General features: G+C 46.1%; 1 protein-coding gene across 3 annotated transcripts in view; it reads left to right on the top strand.

Moving 5' to 3' along the window:
• Nucleotides 1–12,866, top strand: part of RBM19 (RNA binding motif protein 19) — a 69,126-nt gene extending 56,260 nt beyond the window's left edge. The window contains exons 24-26 of one of the 3 annotated variants that reach the window (XR_006100875.1): nucleotides 834–948; nucleotides 9,406–9,587; nucleotides 12,016–12,866. Coding sequence is in view for 1 of the 3 variants with exons in the window: in XM_042441480.1 (XP_042297414.1) it covers nucleotides 834–925 (92 nt within the window). In the remaining 2 variants the exon portion in view is untranslated. The remainder of the gene's footprint in view (nucleotides 1–833; nucleotides 949–9,405; nucleotides 9,588–12,015) is intronic. The other 2 variants (XR_006100874.1, XM_042441480.1) reach the window with 2 other exon arrangements.
• Nucleotides 12,867–18,720: the final 5,854 nt, after the last annotated feature.

Raw genomic sequence — 18,720 nt, 5'->3', positions numbered from 1 at the left:
GGGGAAAAGCCGCGTTTCGTGCGAAAAAGCCGAAAAAAGCACCAAAAATTTTCTTCGTATCCCGAAAAAACATTCGTAACCCGGAACAATGATTTCCTATGGGATTTTTTCGTATCCCGAAAATTTCGTAACCTGGGTATTTCGTATCCCGAGGTACCACTGTAATAGCAAGTACATGTCTATACTGCTCACCGATGTGCCAACCAGTTTACAAAGTGTGAGTTGTTTGTCCCCAACAAGCTGGGGATTCATTTTAGCGATCTACAGAAAGGTGCCAAGCTGAGTAGACTCAGAGCCCCTGGCTCGGATTGAACTCACAACCTTGTGAGCCAAAACCAGCCCCGAAATGACTAACAGCATGTCCGTTCCAATGTACCAAGGAGGCACTGAGTTGAAATCTGTCTCCTGAACCAATACACACACACCGTCCAATGCACCCCAGAATAAAATAGGTTGCTTGGTCTGCCCACTTCCTTGACCTGTGATGCGCTGCCAGTCTTTTGGATAACAAAGTTGGTGGATGGTTAAGTCCTGTTAAATACAATGGCGTAGTAAAATGGTGCGCCTTCTATAAAATGGCAAAATCAAGGTTTGCTTTTTGCAATGTATGTATTTTAAATATATATATTTTCAAGCTGTGGATGGTTGAATCCGTTGATAAAGTATCTGAGGATATGGAGGGTCAACTGTATTTGCTCGTGACTCACTTCCAGGTTGTAGGGTTATAGTCAACAATACTGGGAGGCTACCAGACTGAGGAAGGGTAGGAGGACCAGAATGTGAGGCTAAAGCTGACACTTTTCCCGTCTCTCTCATTGCTTGGACTCGCACAGATTCCCCAACCAAGAAGAAAAAGCGACCGGTTGTTCTAGAAGATATCCTGGACAAACTGGAGGATGAAGGAGACAGCGATGGAGATAGCTAGAGTTCCTTCCCCAAAACTATGAGGTACGTAGAGGAAGAATCATAGAACTGTAGAGACTAAAGAGAGTCCAAGCGGCATCTACGGTGTACCCACGCTGAAGAAATAAAGCAGTTTGAGACCACTTTAACCGACATGATTATCCAACAGAACCCTAGGATTTGTACTTTCAATTCCTTGTTATGTCCTCTTCCAGTTATTGGATCCATGTTTGGCTTCCCTCCCTCCCAAAACTGATCTTACGGTCTTATAATTCCCTTTCCTTTATCTGAACCATTCCCTTCTATGTCCTACAATTCATTCATAATGTCTTTTATAGTTATTCAACATGGTACTTGAGGTTTCTAATCATTATTCCGTATCGGCTTCATCAGATATTCTGCTTAACAGTAAAGCAAAAATACATTTTTCAAATGTTCCACTTTCTAGTGATATAAAGAGGAGGTACAAAAATTTTGTACAGTTGTTGTTTTTAATAGCTATGTTTTAAACCAGTTTTAATTTTATGGATAATTTAGTGATGCTTCAAACTTTTGCACTTAGTATATTTTTAGCGATGATTCTTTTCACTGTTTTAAGGCTCCTTGAGTCTCAGAGTGGGAAAAAGTCAAGATAATAAGAATAATAGTAATAATAATTGCCAAAGTTCTAGTCCAGAACTCTAACTGTCACACTGTCCTGCCTCTCCCCAGTGTGCCATTACTTTTCCCCAGAACAGTGTAAGGAATTAGTCCGGTTGCTTGTATCAGAGAAAGGGATTTCTTTTGTAGATGCAATAAATATTGCAAGCCTTAGTGAGAAAATAAGGAGGTGAACTCTGTCCTTAAGAACCAGGAAGCGAGAGAAAATAATGTATGTTGGTTCAAAGATGGCCTGAAACCAAGTCCACTGGGGCACAGAAAGGTGAGCCTGTGTCTTGTTCTCCAACCTGCACCTGCCTTATCTGGCTTGGAGGAAGAGATTGTTTCCTCTGCTCTGGCCCTCCTCTCCCTGCTGGCTTGTGTTTTCTCTGGCTTTCATTGCCTGGAAAGCACGTTTTTCCCATTCCCCCGTCCAAGCCACCGAAGTGCCCTCCTTGATCTTTTGCCGAGCATGATCACACCGTTGCCATTGTGTGTGGTGGCTCAGCACCGGTGTTACATTAACCCAAATGCATGGCTCCTTTCTCTCGGCCGATTGTGCAGCTCCCCTTGCCATGATGTCGTGGGATGGTCATAAGCGTACAGACCCTCCAGCCTTTTTTGCCCCTCAAGGGGCATCTCAGGCATCATCCGGTCTCTCCGCTGGCTTGTCACCTTTCTGATGCCCTGGCCTCTGTGGCAGCTGTACAAGAGGAAGGCAGGCTTGGCATCAGGGGGCTCTTTTGATGAAAGGTAAGACGTCAGGTTGACTGGAGGGCTAATCCTTGCCAGGTTAAGTAACTGCCTGCGTCCCACAGCGTTTCTGGACTAAGCTGGTGGGGCTTTGTGTCCTTCTGGAAGAGCTGTAATTTCAGAGCGCCTCTGGATTCCTCCCTCTCTGACATCTTTGTCCAGAGAGCTCAGCTGGGATGGAAAAGAAAGGAGGGGAACGGGAACAAGATGAGGGAGGAAACAGACTCACCAGCCAACCTCCAATCGGCCTGGCAGGTATGCCAGCCGCCGTTGCCAAAGGAGGGCTTAAAAACAACCAGGGTGGCAGCACAAAGACTGACATGTTGGGCCAATGGCTCTCGCTTCCCAGAGGTTTGGGTAGAGGCCTGCCAGCTGCTTTTGAAGGTCTCGAACAAAGGAGTCCATGTTTTGCCAGCACCAGAGCTTGGATTTGTTTCTTTTGGGGGTTGCAACTTCCAGGATCTTTGAGAACTGTCAGAAAAACTAACTTTTTCAACCTCTGGCTCGAACAACTCAAGGCAACCGGGTCTGTGTCTGTGCCATACGTCCTCAAGAGCACAGAATGGAACACACAGCTGAATTTGACAGTCCCATAGAGAAAGAATCGACGAGAGAGGGCTCTCATAATTTGAGAAAATGACAAAAATTACCGCCAGGTTCCTGGGCAGTGGTGGGTAGAGAGGATGGTGAGGATGATGGCAGTCCACTAGCTGCCTGTGGTGCCAACAGATGTTCCCGTTATCTTGTTCTTGACCTCCAAATGCGTTTGATGCACTGCCATGCTGAGGCAGTGCAGGAAGGGAAGGGACAGGAATGCTCCGGAGGCATTCAGAAAATGATGGATAACAAGATAATTTGGGCAACTCTCATCTCAGTCTTAGGACAAAGTAATGGAGGGCTGGAACTCAGGTAGCCTTTTGGATGGACTGCAGTTCCCAGCATTCCTCATCCTCAGCTATGATAGCTAGGGCTTTTGGGACTTGCAGCCCAACAATATCTGGGGTACCACACAATTCCCACCCGGAATAATGGTTGCAGAGTTCAGCTGTAGCTGCTGGTTCTCTTATTTCCTTATTTCCTTTCTTTATAGTCCAGCTTTCCCCCCATTTTGAGACCCAAAGGAGTCTTACAAAGTGAAAACAAACCCAATTAAAAGCAGTCACAAAAACGGAGGTAAAGCCACATAAAAAGTTATTAAAATGCAGTTAATGCGTTCAGTTGAAAGAAATCGCGTAAAAGGCAATGCATAAAGAATCCACAGAACAACACAGTAGTGACAACTATCTGTTTTCTCGCAGCCAGGGATGGGTGGATCAGCCTGTTTCTGGTCCATTTACTTTTGTATGTGTTCATGCATAACTCCGTTCCACCCGTTTCAGCAGTAATCTGTGATTATTATTTTTTTTAATCCTGTGGAAATTTCCATTTCAATGCATATTTAAATATGACTTTTTGAGCATACCTTTATCTCAGAATATGCATTTCGACACATATTGTATCTAGAAAGAATGCATTTTAATGCCTCTTGATACCCTTTTGGAGCGAAAAATTGCACTGCAAAATCTGCAGAAGGGCAAAACCCAAATGATGGTTACCCTCAATCTACACATTAGTCTAGAAAATGCAGATCAAACTCCTATGTATCAGAAGTCATAGGGAGTGCATTCTTTATGCAGCCTTGCTTCTCGCCTCAAGTGCTTTGGGTGCCAGGTACTATTAACCTTGGTGTTGGAAATTTAGGAACAAACCTAGTTGAGTATTCTGGCCCTAAAGCTGCCCCAAAGTCTCCCCATTACCTGGACACTCCAGAGCGATGTCAGGTGACGATTTGCGTGTGTGTATTGCTGTGCAACCCACTGGTAGTAGCACATGATGCTCGCTCTGAGGTCAGAACAAGGCACCCAGCATTGATCACATGGCTGGGTGCCTCTTTCTGACATCTGAGGAAGCAAATTGTGCCAGCAGTGGTAGGTGGCACAGCAGGACCTGTTATAAACATCTGCTTGGCATTGCTCCGGATCTTCTGAGAAGATCCAGAATAAAACGTGACTTTTCAAAATCCGTGTTAAGGGTGGTATGCTGTGGATTCAGCATTGAACTGGCCATACGTTATCCAAAGAGTTTGAATTAGAATCGGGGATTGGATCTTGCATCACATGGACTGATAGCCGCAACAATTGAGGAGGTTGGGGAGATGAGTTGCTTGGCCCGTGCAGAAACGGCCTGAGGCATGCCTGTACTTGAAACAGCTGTGTTGTCTATATATCTCTATTTAATTAATTACTATGCCACCTTTCTGCCCCAAAATGTTATCTCTGGTGAAATGCAAATTGCAAATAGCATCTTAATTTAAGGCAGCATTAAAAAAATAAGTGCATTAAAGGCACAAGTAAAAATGCAACAATGAATTAAAAACCCAGCGATAATAGACACAACCAGCACCCAACCAGTTTGGACCCCCTTCCATAGAAGACACTTCCCCACCACCACCGTCCTTTTCACAACAAAGGCTTGCCTGAATTGAAAGGTCTTTTCCTGCAAGTGTAAGATCAACAGAGGAGGAATGTGGTAGCCTTCCTCGTCAGGAAGTTCTAGTGTCTGGGAGCAGCCACCAAAAAGGCCCTGTTTTACAGCCCTGCCAGACATGGCTCCAATGGCAACAGGATCAGAAAGGCCTCCTTGAAGATCTTGACACTCAGGCGGATACTGGATGTTACTCACAGTGTAAGCCACTTTGGGTCCCGAAAGGCAGGCTAGAAATGAATGAATGAATGAATGAAACCCCTGATACACATATGTAGCTCAGGAACGTACGGCCAGGATCAGAACCAGGTATCCAAATAAAACTGGAGAGACCTGGGTTCAAATCCTAGTCCTCTAGTTTGGGCAGACAGACCCCCAGGGAACATCAGAGATGAATCACTGCAAACAGGGGAAATGTTGGAAAAGAGCTTTTGAGCCTCCTCTCAGAATCCACACCGAAAGTGCCAAAAGAGATTCTACTTTTTTTCACTTGGGCAAAAGGAAAGCATCAAAAAGGAAAGTCATTTTCCAGTGCAAAATGTGGAGCTGGGATCAAGCCAGCAATTGCTGCGCAACAATCAAGACGGACGGTGGCATGAATATACTAAGTGGCATTGCGGAGATCTGTGCCATGGGCACTTTTTGTCCTGTCTTCCTTCCCCTCCCCACATTGTCTTTCATGGCAGGTTGAATATCTCCCCAAGACGGCGCTCTGTGCTCCGCCGCAGCACAGCAAAGGATTAGTGCAAGCCGAGCAGGTAGGCTTTTGCGAAGGGAGCCGAGCCCGGTTTCAACATCTAATTCAATTTGTTCTGCTGAGATTGAAATATGAAATGCTTGCCAGTCAGATGTTCAAAGGCACCAGAGGTTGGGGGGGGGAGCATGGGGAGGGGCAACTAAGAGAAGGCAAGGGGGGCAGAAGAAGGGTACAAAAAACGCCTTCTGAAGTTTACATTTTTTATTAAAATGGATTTAACCCTTTGATTCCCCAATCACAACGGGGCAGATATACAGCAGTTCCCAGGATTGATCCCCAAACCTATACGTTCTGACTCAGTTGATGACCATTTCCTCTGTTTGCATTGTTCTTAAAGCCTCCAGTTCCCATTTCAGATCCTCTTTATAAACAGCCTTTTGACTCCATCTCCTTTGCACCCTCTCACTCCAAACTTATACTGTGGCAGAAACGGCAGTCTGGATGCAGTGGCTGGTTGTTGCAAAAGGATTGCCTGCATGAGTACCGTATATACTCGACTATATGTCGGCCTCATCTACAAGTCGAGGGCAGGTTTTGGCACCAAAAACATGGATTTTGATATGACCCGTGGATAAGTCGAGAGTAAACCTTAAGGGCATGTAAAGAAGGCTGTAAAGGCTGAAGCAAAGGAAAACAACGTCTACGAACTTGCAAAATTCTAGCAGGAATAACTGTGCTTATATTAAAGGCTGGATGGATGAGAGAGTAGAAGGCAGTCAGTGCTTCCAGGGCAGATTAAACTCTTGCCTTTCACCAGGGGATGATTTTGTGTGTGTGTGCATGTGTGTATGTGTGAGTGAGTGAATTAAAATACAGTACTTACATTGACCCATGGATACATCGACTCAGGTTTAGGGGTCAATTTGTCAACCTAAATTTCTAGACTATAGTCCATATGTGAAATGCACTCTGTCCCAGTTTTGGTGCCAGAATTCTCCTCTCCAGCTTGTTGCATTTCAAGAGAAGTTAACATCTTTCAGAGCTACACAGGATTCTAGGTCAGGCAGAGGGGCTGAAAGCAAAGCCAGAAAAGATTTGCCAAGTCCCAGTTGTTCTACTTAACTTGGTGAAATAAGAGTGGCATTTCAAACAAAGGAGCGAGAAGTGGCAATGTGTTGGAGTACAGGCCATCCTGCCTTGTTGCAAAGGGGATCAGGTGTGGATGAGACTGTCTCCTCGGTTCCAAGCCTGGCCTTGTGTCAAGGAGCTCCTTGCTACCGAGTTAGGCGTAGTTGTGCTGTTTGTTGTGGTGTTTCTCTTACTTCAGCAGGAGCTGCTCAGGGTGCTTTCTGGAGACTGTGGGTCAACATCCCGGTTGTGCGGAGCCATCCTCTCACGGGTAACAACCGGTTTGTATCCGAGAGAACCTGCAGCACTGCCTCCTGCTTTCCTCTTCTAAATGTATTCATGGGGAGGAGGAAAAAAGAGAGAGAAATGGCATAGCAGGGAGCTGAGATTTCAGATTTATCCATTCATGAATAATAATCAGGCTGAGTAATTCACAGTAAATGGGTATCCAAATTGGCTAATAAGGAAGGCTTTCACCTCAAACTGAAGCTGGGCGAGAGACCGAGGATATCAACAGACGTTGGCTATGGCATGCGTGTGTACACGATGTGACCTGAATCAGTGAAATATGCAAACCAGGGCCAGGGTGCCAGCAAAATAATAGGCATCTCTCTTAGCAGACGGAGGAGAGAGAGCAGCCCTGGCAGGCTGACAGCTCAGCAGCCTTCGTGGGGGCTTCCCGTTGGCGGCCAGAGGCTTGGTTAACTTATTCCTGGCTCTCGCTGGCTCTCCGCTGCTAGGCTGAGTGTAGAAAGTCTGTTTTGCCAGGGAAGATCTTGCTAGTAGCTGGCGCTTCCATGAAACCTCGGGGTAGGAGTCGGAAACCTAGCCACGCTATTCTGGAATATCAGTATGCAAAGGAATCTGGTAGCATTTTGTGAGAAAGAAGTTGCAGCCTTGGTCCACCTCCCCAAATGCATGAAACCTCAGGTGTCGATGTTTTAGGAGCAACAGAGCCTCAGGTGTCAAGATGCTGGGGAGAAGCGGAGGCAACTCACCTGTCTTCTCTTGGAGGGCAGAGCTCTGTATGCCATCCTTCACCCACTAAACTAGCCTGCTGTTCTCAGGATTGGTGGAGGACCTGATCCCATTGTTGGTGCCGAATTCCGATTTCAGTATCCGTTTTGGTCTGTTTGTGTATATGAAATGAAAGGGGCTTACTGCATCATTTTGTCTTTTCCTCAGACAGCAAGATATCTTAGGCCCACCCTGATTTACCTTCACAGCTGAGAGGAGATCAGCTGGAAAGTGATCATCTGAGGAGGTTGACAGAAGGATGGATTCTCACAAGGGAATGCCCTACCGTAAAGTGTGTCTCTTGTGCAAGGCCATTGAATCAAATGCAGCTTGCACAAGAGGGCAATAGACTTAGACTACACCAGTCCTCTTGTCCATTTGACCCAGTGTTGACTACAGATGGAAAAATCTTTCAGACTCTCTTTTTTGTTACGTTTCTTGGACTTATTGGTAGGCTTCCCCAAAGCAGCTGATTGTCTTGTGAACAGAATGTTGGACTCGGTAGATTTTTGGTCTGATGTAGCCAGGCTCTTCATGTTCTTAAAAATCCACTATTCTTCTCATCTCATCCCCATCTAGTATCATAATGTGAGTCCTTTCCTTACCACCCTTTGGAAATGGATGCATTTTTCTTTGTGCATTGCCCTTCAAAACCTACACATTGGCCAAAGTCCTACATTGCTCCAGCATAGTGTCAATGTCCACTACCAGAGTTACATTACAGCCCCTCAACTCATACCAGTGTCCCACAACGGATGTGGATCAGTGGTCAATACATGTGGCTGCCAACCCATTCTACAGTCGCAATGCACAGAGGCAGCACATAGAGGCTATGCACATTCACACACTATTCTCTGTTGCTTAATGGATCACCACTGGCACTATGATCTCACATACACAGCTTTGCTTATACTGCTGGATACAACCGTTGTACATTGTCCAGAAGCATCACTCTGTGTGCATAGCACAACTTACACCTGCAGATGTCACCAACAGGATGCCAGGCATTGTGTATTTTCCCATTGGTGAAAATACGGGTGTGTGCATTTTTCAGATACATGCACTGGGTCACTATGTGCCAGTCTCAGTTGGCATGACCTACCTCACAGGGTTGTTGAGAGGATAAAATGGAGAACTGTTGTCATTAATAGTGGTTCATTAGACCAGACTCGGATGGAAGCTAGGTCTAGTGCTACTGGTCGCTCTTTGGGTGATTTAAAGGAGATCAACAAGGATTTCGGCCTCAGTGTTTTAAGACCGCAACAGAATGCTGCTGCCACCATAAATTATCATGCTAAAACGCTTGGGATAACTAGGAATAGATTCCAGTGTGGGAGGCCTGCCAGTCCTCTTCAGTTTTGGTACTGAAAGCAAATTGCTGAGATCTGAGTTCTGAAAACAAACTATGGATTCCCCCCCCCCCCTTTGGCTTGTTGGGTGAGAGGTGAAAAGATGCAAGGCAGAGCATCTGCTGTGCCCGCATTTAGACTGCGCAGTGGTTTAGCCTTTGTTTTGTACTTGATAAGCCAGGGTTCCCATAGTTGCATAGCTGTCCATTATGTGTGAACCAGATCATCTTTTCATCATGAACATCAGTGCATTTATTGATGCTCTGTGTGGAGGAATGCTTTCCTTTTCCCTGAGCTTGCTTGCCAGACTTACTCCATTTGATGATCACGTCCCAGTCACCATTTTGTAAAACATCTCTCTTGTCCTCGTACCTTATTCTTTTGTTTTTCTAAAAGGGTGGAAAGGTGGTCTCATTCCTTCATCCCTTTCTACGTCGTTTCTCCAAAGGGTATCCGCATGGCACAGTTACGGTGCATTGATATCACTTTCCTTTCGTGGCTTTGTCTTGTGGGATCCTGGAATTTGCAGTTTGCCAAGGGACTTCAAAATTCCCTGCCTAGTGCTGTAGTAATGGAAGGTAAGCAAGAACGGTCTAGCGGAGAATTCAAAGTCTAACGCCCAGACTACAAAACCCCAGGATTCGATAGGATGGGACCATGTCACTTGAAGTGGTATCAAACGGTTATAAGTGTGCAGCGCAGAGGCACCCCGGGTCCATGGCATTTTATGTCTTTCCTTCCAACCTCCAAATCTCTTTGAAAGGAGGGAATAAAATATGCATGTATGGGTTTATGGATACACAGAGAGAGAGAGTGAGAACTTGCACACACTCAGGGCCTTCAGGATTCAGGAGGCTATAAATAAATAAAGCCTGAGAAAGGAAGAAGTAGCTGCATTTGCATGCAGGCCCCGGAGGAGCAGAGAGGCAGAGAAGAAAATGGCTAAAGGCCAGGAGCACTGGACTTAGTTAGAATTCAGTGGCTTCAGCTTTGCCTTCCCTCTGATGGCTGAGCGTGATTGACACTTACAAATTACCCAGCCAAAAGTGTCGAGTCTTTGACCCCTGAGTAACATCTTCAGCACGCTTGAGATTTGCCAGCATTTTGTCATCTAATTACTACAAATCCCTGGGAAATTCACTGGCTGGTGAATTTTTAATGCAGGGCGCCGTTTGCAACCGGGCTCACTTTCCTCCTATGCGCTTCCTCCCTCCTGCCCAGTCCAGTCCCCCCAAAATAACTGCCTTCATCCCTTGGTAGGCGGTACTCAACACCATCACAGCTGGTTTCAGCGCACTTACACACACACACACACACACACATACGTCTGTGATGTCTGAGGTCTGCTGTCGTTTTATGTTTGGTTACCTTCTGGGAGCAAACTGTGCGCATGCCTGTGTCTTGGCCAAAGATTTTCACTCATGCGCTCTGTCTCACTCGCTCAACTTTTCCACTGGTAGCATTTGAGCAACCTGTTGTTGTCGTTCCTGTAGTCATTTGCTGCTAGACAAGGGCAGTGGGTTGGATTTTTGGAAGACTGGCTAGGAACGTTAGGGAGGTCTCGGGTGCACGTGTCCATGTGCCGTCATGTCGCCTGTCTGTTTATGGCAAACCCATGAATTTTGCTGGGTCTTCTTAAGCAAGCGGCGGTATAATAATAATAATAATAATAATAATAATAATAATAATAATTTATTTTTATACCGCTTTTCCAGAAGATCAAAGCGGTGTACACAAAATTTAAAACCAGTTACAAACACATCATAAAATAGATAAAACCAGTAACACAATATACAATATACAAATCTAAAACAATCATTCGAAAGGGTGAGGCAGAAGGTTGATGGAATCAAAATACACAACTTCATTTTCCAGAGGGGAAGGCTTGACAGAAGAGGAAAGTTTTTAGCCTCTTTTTGAATGTTTCTAGGGGGGTGATCAGGCAGAGTTCCTCAGGAAGATTGTTCCAGATTTGTGGGGCCACTACTGAGAAGGCCCTCTGGGATGTAGTAGCATATTTAGATGATGGAATTTCAAGTGTGCGGGGCGGATTATATGGGGAGATGCGGTCCCTCAAGTAACTCGGGCCCAAGCCATGTAGGGCTTTATAGGTAATAACCAACACCTTGTATTGTGCTCAGAAGCGACTAGGCAGCCAGTGCAGATCTTTCAGAATAGGTGTTATATGGTCAAACCTGGAAACACCAGTGACCAATCTGGCTGCCATGTTTTGTACTAGCTGAAACTTCCGGGCTTGGTACAAGGGTTGCCCCATGTAGAGCGCATTACAGAAATCTAGACGAGAGGTTACCAGAGCATGTACCACAGTTTCAAGGTCCCTTTGGCCCAGGTAGGGTCACAGCAGGCATATCAACCAAAGTTTACCATTTTCTTCTTCTGAATATCTTCTTCTGAAATATCACCTGCAGCCCCTGATATCCCATTCTCCCCTTCAAATGCTAACCAGGTGTGGCCCTGCTTAGTTTCCAAGATGAGGCAGGATCTGGTGCCTTTAGGGTATCTATGCCTCCCACGTGCATCCTGTATTGTTATTGTTAAAGTTATTAATGAGGAAATGGTCTAGGAGAGGCTACAGCAATTTGCCTTTGCCTGAACCTACTGGGAAGGGCCTCCTCTCCTCTCTGCTGAGTTAATGGAATGCAAACTACTTTTGTGCTTTGGACTCAGTTTGCAGCAACCAAAAAGAGCTGAGGGAAAGTGGGAGGAAAAGAGAAACTGGGACATTTTTAAAGCAGCCGAAACAGTGGGATGACAGGATTTTTTGGGATTGTCCCTGCCAAATCAGGGCAGGTAGAGGGTGTCATTTTGTTACACTTGTGACCTTGCTTCACTTTGATAGGCCTTTGAACCTGGTACAGCTGGGTCTTGAGTGGATCAGGACCCCCCAAGCTACTACGTCAACATGGCACCCCTATTGCAACCATTTGCCCCCAGAGGGATTAAGCACCTTCATAACAGGCAATGTCTTCTTTGTTTCCTCCCCAGTTTTGAGCCGAGGTCGAGAAGACGTTGATGCCGTGACGTCCGAATGGATCCCATGCTTTAAACCCTCTCCAAAGAAGAGTACGCTGAGAAAGAGTACAGCGAAACTAGGTGGCTGTAATACTCCTCCATTGATACCTTGGGTTCTCTCCTTTCGCTGGAGTAGCATTAGAGAACACAACAATGGCAGGGTTTGCCTGCCAACCTGGAGAACTGCCACCTTGGCTTTTTCTAAACCGGGAGATGCAGCCAACCTTCTCAGAAAACAGCTTAGCTGCAGCTGTGTTCTTATTTTATGTTATTTTTCTCCTTAACAACCTGTACGGTTTTGGAAAATAATGTACATAATTAAAAGGAAAAAACTAAACATATTGCTAATGAACCCATCTGGACATTGATAGAGAGCACTATTTAATATGATTTTGCCTATTATTGGTTTCGTTGTGTGACGTTCACCTGTTACCCAGGCATCTCTGCCCACCACCTCTGAGTCTTGGCAACTGGGCAGATGTGGAAAGCTAAGGGGACACATTATTTCCCCGGGGGAATTTGAAAAGCTGCACATAAACACCCCACCAAAAAGTTGCCATCAAATGCCCTCTGGGGGCATAAGGTCTTTACAACAACAGGGTGAGAAATAGTTGCTTACTGTTCCCTTCTTGTTTCAAAAAAGACCTCTCCCGGGCCTAAATTTGAGGGAACTCCGGGGGGCCACATGTGACCCATAGGCCTTGCTTTGCTCACCCCTGTACTGTGCCATAAGTGCTCAAGTATATAGGTGCAAAGTGAGAATCATAGTGACAGTGGAGCTGGAAGGGTCACTGGTTTGGATTCGCAGGATTGGCAAAGCAAGAAAGTGGTGACCAGAGATGGCAGGAGGACAGCCAAGCAGATCAAGGTACAAGGAGGCTAGGATTCAGTTTGGAACTTACATCGATGTAAGTGGACTGTTGCGCATCTGGACAATAGCTAGGAAGGTGCCCCAGCACCTTTAAGTACGCATAAAGCTGCACAACGTAGTCCTCAATATAGCATTACAGCCGTTGCCTTTTGCCTTTGCCTTTTACTAATGTCTTCCTTACATTTGCAATGATCATTATCCTTGTAATAATCATGATGGTCTAGTTATTAATGCCATTTAGGTCGGGCAGTCATTTATAGTATTCATGTCCCAGGGCATTTTTCTCTCCAAAATGCATGCTAGGATGGTAGCAATGACTTGGCATTGCACAAGTTTGTCTAGTTTTTTTGTTGGTGCTTTTCCATTCACGTGTGCATGCGATGGGTGCTAAGATGATCCATTTGGCAGGTGGAGCTTTGATTCTGCAGCAGCCGGCTGAACAAAGGTTCCCACTTTGGCAGCTGAAGTTACATTTTCTGTTTCCAGCCCAAAACAGACCTCCTGCAGCTCGCTTTGGAAAGTGGCGCGGGAGCCGCTCTGCCCCAAATGGTACCTTTGAGTCCTGAGAGGGGGCTGGCAGAGGGAAGAGCCTGAGTTATTCGCTGAATATCTGCGAATTCACTTACGCCATCCAGAAGCATGAAATCACCAGCTCTCGCTGGGCCCAAACAAGCGAAGCTGCATCTCATTCTCACCTCGGCCTTGTGGTGCCAGTGGGGGATTCTCTCCTGGAGAAAGAAGAAAAACTTGTTCCTTTCCCTTTCCCCCCTTTTTTTCTTTCTTTCTTTATTGAAGTTGGAATGGTGATGAATGCCAAGGCTTGTCTAGGCAGCTCCAGAGGCTTGAGAATTAAGCAAGGAGGTAATTTCCTAGGGAGGTGCAAATTTACATTGCCAGTTTTCCTGCTGCTAGGGAAGAAGGAATGAGATGGAGACATCTCAAATGCAAGGACTGAACACCGTGCCAACCTCCGACTTCATAGGGGAAGACCTTAACCGGATCAAACCTGGTGGCGACTAGGACCAAGGATAGAAGAGGCATGGGTATCAATGCTGTAGAACTGGGGGAGGCAGGCGGATGTTTCATCTCTACTTACTATTAATTGGATATCTTCTTGTTGTTGTTGTTGTTGTTGTTGTGTACCTTCAAGTTGTTTCCAACTTACGGCGACCCTATCATGTGGTTTTCGTGGCAAGATGGGTTCAGAGGAGGTTCCGCCGTGACTTTGGATGGCTCAACTGTACAGACAAAAAGCGTGCCAATTTTGCACACAAAAAGCCCTGGGCAGCGAAAATTCTTGTTAGGCCAAGGTTCGTCTTGTCGGGGTTTCACAACACTCAAAAAGCATCTTTTCTTAAATTTAAATTTTAAGAAAAATCAAATAATCTTTCTGTTTTAAACAGAGGTCAGAGGACCATCTGCCAGGGGGGCTTTATCTATGTATACTTGCATGGCACAAGGTTGTACTGGATAGCCCTCGGAGTCCCTCCAAACTCTACGCTGTCTTTACTACAGGCAAAGCCCCAACCAGATGTGGATTCTCCGAAGTCTTTAATTATTCAACCCATTTTTTGTTCCTTCTTTGCACACAGCTTGAGAATTACCAATCCAAAAGCATGGATAGCAGGAGAGACATAGCCAGTGCGTTGGAGAAGAGTAGACCTCAACAGTTCCACCTTGGAGTGGAAGAGACGTCTTTGGCACTTCATAAAACTTTGCTGCTACTGCTGTGAAAGCCAAGAGGTAATTAGTGCTGCTTTCTCCAGTGAGTAAAACCCAAATGTCAAACAATGCCAGAGCTATTAAGTCTGTCTTTTTTTAAAAAAGGAGGAAAAGCAAGCAAACTGTGTCTATGAGCAGAAGAGTTGTGTCTCTCCGGCTTTCGCTGGGGAGTTCCCTGTGGCAATGGGAAGAGTCGATCATTTGGAGTCAGCAGAGCGGTGATACAGATGTTTTGCCCCTTGTCAGAAAGGCTGGCCGGATCCCGTGAAATTCCTTTTTGCCGCCAGAGGGTGTGCCACTGCCCTTCTCTTCCTCAAAAGGGGGTGATGTATTTCTTTCTGTAAGATTTTTCTATATCGCCTTCCAGCCCCCAAGGGCTCCCGAGGAGACGGACAAATCGAAACAATTGAAACGATGCAAAGATAAAACACAGTAAAGCACCCTTAAAGGGGCCTCAAAGCAAGGCACTGAGTAGACAGGTTAGGTTCTTACCCGCATTGGTCCCCAGGTTGGTGCAGGTGCTTACCCATCTGTCCCCGTGCCAACCTGGGACCCACTACTGGTGCATGCTCCTTCCATCCCTGGTACTCCCATCACATTTAAGTACTGGTACTTAAATGCCAGTAGTGCAGCCACAAAGTTGTGAGTTCGAACCTAGGTCCACTCAGCCTGACATCCTTTCATAGGACGCTAAAATGAGTACCCAGATTGTTGAGGGCAATTGGCTTACACATTGTAAACCTCTTAGGGAGGGCTAGTTTACTATTAAGCGGTATAGAAATGTACTTGCTATTGCTATTACTATGGTACTAAGAAGCCCCCTTGTCTCTACATCTGATGCGAACACCAGGTGCCAGGCTGGGAGTGCTCTCACCCTGAGATACCTCCATTTACCCTGAGAACTGGAAAAGAGGAGCCAGTCCCTGAGTTCTGGCAACCCTGATTGGTTTCCACTTGTTACGTTCTTGTTAAAATGCGGTTTCATTGCACCCATCGCCCACCCCCTCCGAATAACTTGGGCACAAGTAACGTGTGACAAGTAACTCTGTGGCTTGCCATCCATGCCTTTGAATCTCAGAAGACAATCACTGCCCTGTGATGGGAAGCCTTGCAGGCCCAACGTGAAGGGACCAAAAGTTGCAAAATGCTTAGAGATAAAACGAGGTGGGCATCAGAAAGGAAAGGAGAAGCCTAGAGAGGAGGACCAGGGCTGCCTGGCAGAAGAGAGATGTAGCATGACAACAATGCCACCCTGCAATCCAAGGATATTGTTTGCTGCACCGCCTAGCAGAGTTACATGAGCACGCCTGGAAAGAGCAAAGCTACGCAAGGATGGCACTGTTCCCTCCAGTGCCCAAGGCTGTCTGCCACAATCCCTTGACGGTCTCTTCCCTTCGAAGGCCCAAGCTGGGCCTCACTGCCTTCACGCTCCGGCTGGGCAACCGATTTACAGCTGCCATCACTGCCCCTGCGCCACCATCTCCCCAGCTTTATGGAGAAAGCCTTGGGGCACAGGACTGCACCATCACTCATGCCTGCCTCCACGAAACCCAGGCCGCTGCCATAGCAACGGGGCCGAGGAGTTGGTCCTACGAGATGATGAGTTGCCTTCGCTTAGGTAGCTGCAAGCCACCACGGATGAGCAGCCCACGGTGGGGAGGGTCGCTGCTGTTCGCCGGCTCGGCCCAAAATGTCACTCCTGATTCATGCCCACCGGCTGTGGCAAGCAATGCCCGCCATCTTGGCAGAGCAGAGGCACGGAGGGAGATGTGCAGCAGGCGCCTTGCCTGGGGAAACCGTCTCCATGCCAGCCTCCGCCAGGGCTGTGTGACTACAAAACCCATGATGCCTGTGTAGGTGTCCTCTTGTGCAGATTTTGTTTGTCTTTGGCCTTCTTGTTCCAAGGTGTTCCCAAAAAGCACCCAGAGATGCTTGCAAATCGTTCATTTGACAACCCCTACCCTCAGACTTGCAAACTAATACGGCACAACACATGACGAAAAAAGGGATGCAGAGGGAGAAGGAGCAAAATGGAACCCATAGAATCCCACGGGCCATCCAATCCAACCTCATTCTGCCATGCAGGAAGGCACTACCAAAGCACTCCTGACAGATTGGCCAAAGGTTTAAAATCCTTTGCCCTACTCTGGTGCCACAACAAAGTGCAATTCCCGGAATCCCATAGCATTGATCCATGGCTGTTAAAGCGATATCACATTGCAATATTCTGCAGTGCAGATGCAGCCTTAGTCCACTTGTCGTGAAAATATAGACCCGACATTTCAATCAGAAGCCAATGGTGCAGAGAAAGAAATACCACTGGTAAGATATAGCTATTCCATACTATATCACAACTTAACTCTCCTGGCAGATCTCCATGTAATGTAAGCATGGATTTTTGTCTCCTGGATAAGGATATAAAGACTATTTTCCAATTGAAAAAGTCCAAGTCCCCTACATTTTCCAACTCAATATTCCATATCTATCAAGCATGTTCAAGGGGGATTTCAGTCTGGTTGGCACTCCCTGTTGGCGGCTCCATCCGTACCGCAGGAAAAATCCAGTTTGACACCACTTTAGCTGCCATGGCTCAATGCTGTGGAACTGTGGGGTTTGTAGCTTTCTGAAACATTTAGCCTCCTCTTTTAGAGAGCTCACAGTAAAGTAGATCCCAGGATTCCATAGTACGGAGCCATGGCAGTTCAAGTGGTGTCAAACTGGATTATTCCTGCAGTGCGGAGTTGGTTAGGAGAGGGAGAGATGGCTGCCATGGAAGGAGAAGACAAGCTGGTGAAAGGATTGGAGTCACTTGCTAGGTTTCCTATAAAGTAGGGAGATCTGACTGGGTTTAGCTGTAGAAAATAGTACCATCTCATGGAGAAATCTGTTTCAAATATTCCATCCGCTGTGCTAATCAGCTCTGTTATTTCAGTGCTAACTTGGGGGACATAACTCCTCATCAAGGCGTTTGAACTTGACAAGGGTTTCTTTTCATCGGAAGACTGCAGCTGTTTGCAAAATGATCTACGAGGGCCGAGAGCAAAGCACTGGCTCTCCCTCTTCTGTTCCCTGGAGTGGGCTTTCTGTGCCTGCGGATCTGTTCCACAGCAGCTTTCCACCTTTGGTCAACTGGATGCTTCCAATAAGTGTGTTGATATCCGTTTGTTTCATAGATGCAGGATGCAGGCCTGCGTTTCGGCTGTGACCATATTGGAAATGTAAGACTCGACCTTCAGGATGTCCCATTTGGATGCCACTTTTCACCAGGACTGGCATTGGGGAACCGTATGTCATTACAGGTTGAGTCTCTTTTTATTTGAAATGGAAGTGTTTTGGATTTTGGATCCCCCCCCCTCCTTCCAAGATTTTGGACTATTTGTATACACATTATGCAATATCTTGGAGATGGGAGCCAAGCGTAAACTTGAAAATCCGTTACGTTTGGTATGTGCCTTTATACGCCTAGCCTGAAGGGAATTTAGTGCACAATAGTTTTAATAACCTTGTGCATGAAACAAAATCTGTGGACACTGAACCATCCGAAAGCAAAGGTGTCGCTATCTCAGCCAACCGTGTGGACCATCTTGGATTCTGGAGTATTTTGGAATTCCAAATAATAATATAATATTAATATTAATAATAATAATAATTTTATTTCTTACCCGCACCTCCTCACGGCGCGAGGCGGGTTCCAACATAGTTAAAACACAACCATTGCATAAAATACACATATTAAGCTGCGTCAAATACATCTATTAAAAGATCTATGCAATGTTTATGTTACAAGACGTAGAACGATCATTAACTATAAAATCCATGTTTAAAATTCATGATGAAAATAAGGGAGATTCAGCTTGTATCAGTAGATAGGAAGGGCTGGGAACTGCCAAGGGTTGGCCACTGTTGGCAAGCTAGATGACCTCAACCCTTTCTTGTATGCCTCCATCACCTCCAAAGTGTATATTTTGGGGACATTTGGGGGCAATTGCAGGGTACTAATTATTAGGACCAACATCACCCAGTGGGTTTCCATGGGCAAGCAGGGATTCGAATCTTGGTCTTCAGGAGCCATAGTCCAATGCTCA

Source organism: Sceloporus undulatus, chromosome 10 (assembly GCF_019175285.1).
Source record: "Sceloporus undulatus isolate JIND9_A2432 ecotype Alabama chromosome 10, SceUnd_v1.1, whole genome shotgun sequence".
Lineage (NCBI taxonomy): Eukaryota > Metazoa > Chordata > Lepidosauria > Squamata > Phrynosomatidae > Sceloporus > Sceloporus undulatus.
The sequence above is the reverse complement of the archived record's forward strand: the minus strand, read 5'-3'. Positions and strand labels throughout refer to the sequence as shown.